At 44.5% G+C, this 2,596-nt stretch overlaps 1 protein-coding gene across 1 annotated transcript in view; it reads right to left on the reverse strand.

Moving 5' to 3' along the window:
• TPH2 (tryptophan hydroxylase 2) overlaps window positions 1–2,596 on the reverse strand; it is an 89,557-nt gene that overhangs the window by 60,211 nt on the left and 26,750 nt on the right. The window contains exon 6 of the mRNA XM_007448770.1: window positions 752–948. Within this exon, the coding sequence (XP_007448832.1) occupies window positions 752–948 (197 nt within the window). The remainder of the gene's footprint in view (window positions 1–751; window positions 949–2,596) is intronic.

Consider the following 2,596-nt stretch of genomic DNA (forward strand, 5'->3'; position numbering starts at 1 on the left):
GGGAAAGAGGTAGGCGGCAGGGCTTTAGCTTTTAGAACTGTTGTGCTTGAAATGGGGAAGAGGAGAACCCGAGGACTTACCCGCCGCGAAGGACACAGAAGGAAGTGTGGCCGCTGTAAAACTTCACCTCCGCCCCCATCCCCGCAAGAGCCTGACGTTTTCCCAGTTGCTATCCCAGGAGGGCCAGTGAGGAGAGCGACCACACAGAGAACGTGGGCGCCAAGGGACTCTGCCGCACCTCGCTCCCTGCTCTCACACCAGCACGACCGTTCCGGGCACAACTCAGACTTTACAATAGCGATCTGATGAACTGACTGACCTCCTCCCCAGAGGTAAGTCACTATGCTCAACATTATCCGTGATATTTCTTCATCCAGTACATAATTCTTAGCAAAGCAAATACAGAGCTACCTTTGAGATCATTCCATGCCCGTGTAGCCCAACAGAGTCGTTCCTGGATCAGGAAAAGCTCAAAGCTGAACTTGCAAATGTCGGTTGAGGTTCGTTGTATAAAACAGCCCACCAGAGAGACCTCACCAAGGCCCTGGGCTGGGTGAAGAGCTGAGTCCATCTCCCCGCCCAGAGGCCCTACTCTGCTTCCCACAGGTGGCCCAGATAACTGTTGGTGCAGTGCTCCTCTTTTTAAATCAAAGGGAGCTCTTAATTGGCAAAAGGGCGATTGCTGCCACGTGTGTCCTTAGACGGCCCACGAGGATGTTGGGTAGGAAGAGAGAGCCCGTGTGAAGCTTACCTTTCAGAAAAACCGAGACGTCTTCAAGTTGGGGCACGTTGTCCTCCCTGTAGCCACAGTATTTAGTCAGCAGAGGGAAGTTTTTCAAATACTCCCGGCAAGCATGAGTAGGATAGAGTTTGGAGAGCTCTCGGAACACAACACCCCAAGTTTTAGTTTCTTCCTCTGTGTACTCCACTCTGGGGATGGGCTGACCACTAGGCAGGAGAGAAGAGAAATGAATGAATCTGGCTCTGGGTCACTGGGCTAAGTGTTTTCTCACCTTCAGACCTATGTGAGTCAGATTCCTGTAAAGTGGGATGCCTGAGTGTCCAAAAGGATCCCATGAAGTGTTATTTTTTGAAGAAAATGCTAACTTTCTAATTTTGTGTATGTGTTCAAACTTTCATATAAATGATTTAAATTACGTCTTCACACATCCTTATGGACATTTGATAAGATTCTTGTTCTGACACTGGGATCAGTAACAAGAGTTCTGGGTTGGAAGGAACTGGTTTAGGTCCAAAGCTGTGCTCTGAGAACCTTTTCTGCAATCACCTGACAACAGTAGTAAATGGGTGTTGTCTTTTGAAAATAAAATTGCCTGTGGGTCCCCTTTGTCCTTTGTAGGGAACTCACCCCAATCTCCTAGTGTAATTTTGAGGTTATTTGTTCAGTGAGAAATGTCTGAGAAATATTAAAAGCCTACGCCAAACTTAAGTGAGAGTTTTGCAAACTGCAAAACAGGAACATTTATTATACATCATGCTGAGAGGTGCACACATTAAGCCCTGTCAGTTAGGAGAGAGGTCAGCAAACTTTTTCCATAAAGGTCTAAAAGGTAAATATTTTAAGCTTGTGTGCCATACAGTCTCTATCAAAACTGTCCAGGTCTGCCACTATATCCTGAAAACAGCCACAGATAATATGTAAACACATGAATGAAAATATCATCAGTCGAAAATGCCTTTAATACACCTAACATACAGAACATCATGGCTCAGCCTAGCCTACCTTAAACGTACCCAGAACACTTACATTAGCCTACAGCTGGGCAGACTCATCTAACACAAAGCCTATTTTATAATAAAGTGTTGAATATCTCATGTACTTTATGGAATACTGTACTGAAAGTGAAAAACAGAATGGTTGCCTAGCTACAGAATGATTGTAGGTGTATCAGTTGTTCACCCTGGCGATCGAGGGGGGGCTGACCATGGCTGCCTGCCATGGTTCAGGATCACAAGAGAGCATTACACCGCATATTGCACTGAAAAAAAAGATCAAAATTCAAAATTCAAAGTACGGTTTCTACTGAACTCATTTCACTTTCACACCATGGCGAAGTGGAATCATCCTAAGTCGGGCCTGTCAGTACGTATCTGTTACTTAATAATGAATTCCTAGCATCACAACCTTGGGAATACAAATGACCACGCGTACAGTCTCATCTGTTTCCACTTGTCTGTCCTGCCTGGGTAACTGATGAGCCTCTCTTTAAGTTAATAGCTGGTGCAGTGCCCTGCAGCTACCCTGAACGGGTCTGACTGGTCACCCAAGAGATTTCTCACACTGCTCTGACCCCCATATCCCGGGTAACTATTTAAGGTAAATGTTTAAAAATCAACTTCACACAAAGTAAAGGCTACTTTTATCCATTTAATTTCTGTTAAAAATTATCCCAAATACAGAAAAAATAAGAAATTTCCCACTTTTCCATGTAGCTAATAAAGGTATATAATAATAGCTCATCTTTGAGAACTTACTATTGACCAGACACTTTTTTAAAGTTAAGTGTTTTTATATAACTTAGCCCATTTGATTCTCACAACTCCATTGAGGTAGACCCCCCCCCCCCCCCCCCCC

The sequence above is a fragment of the Lipotes vexillifer genome, unplaced genomic scaffold (assembly GCF_000442215.2).
Source record: "Lipotes vexillifer unplaced genomic scaffold, Lipotes_vexillifer_v1.1 scaffold329, whole genome shotgun sequence".
Lineage (NCBI taxonomy): Eukaryota > Metazoa > Chordata > Mammalia > Artiodactyla > Lipotidae > Lipotes > Lipotes vexillifer.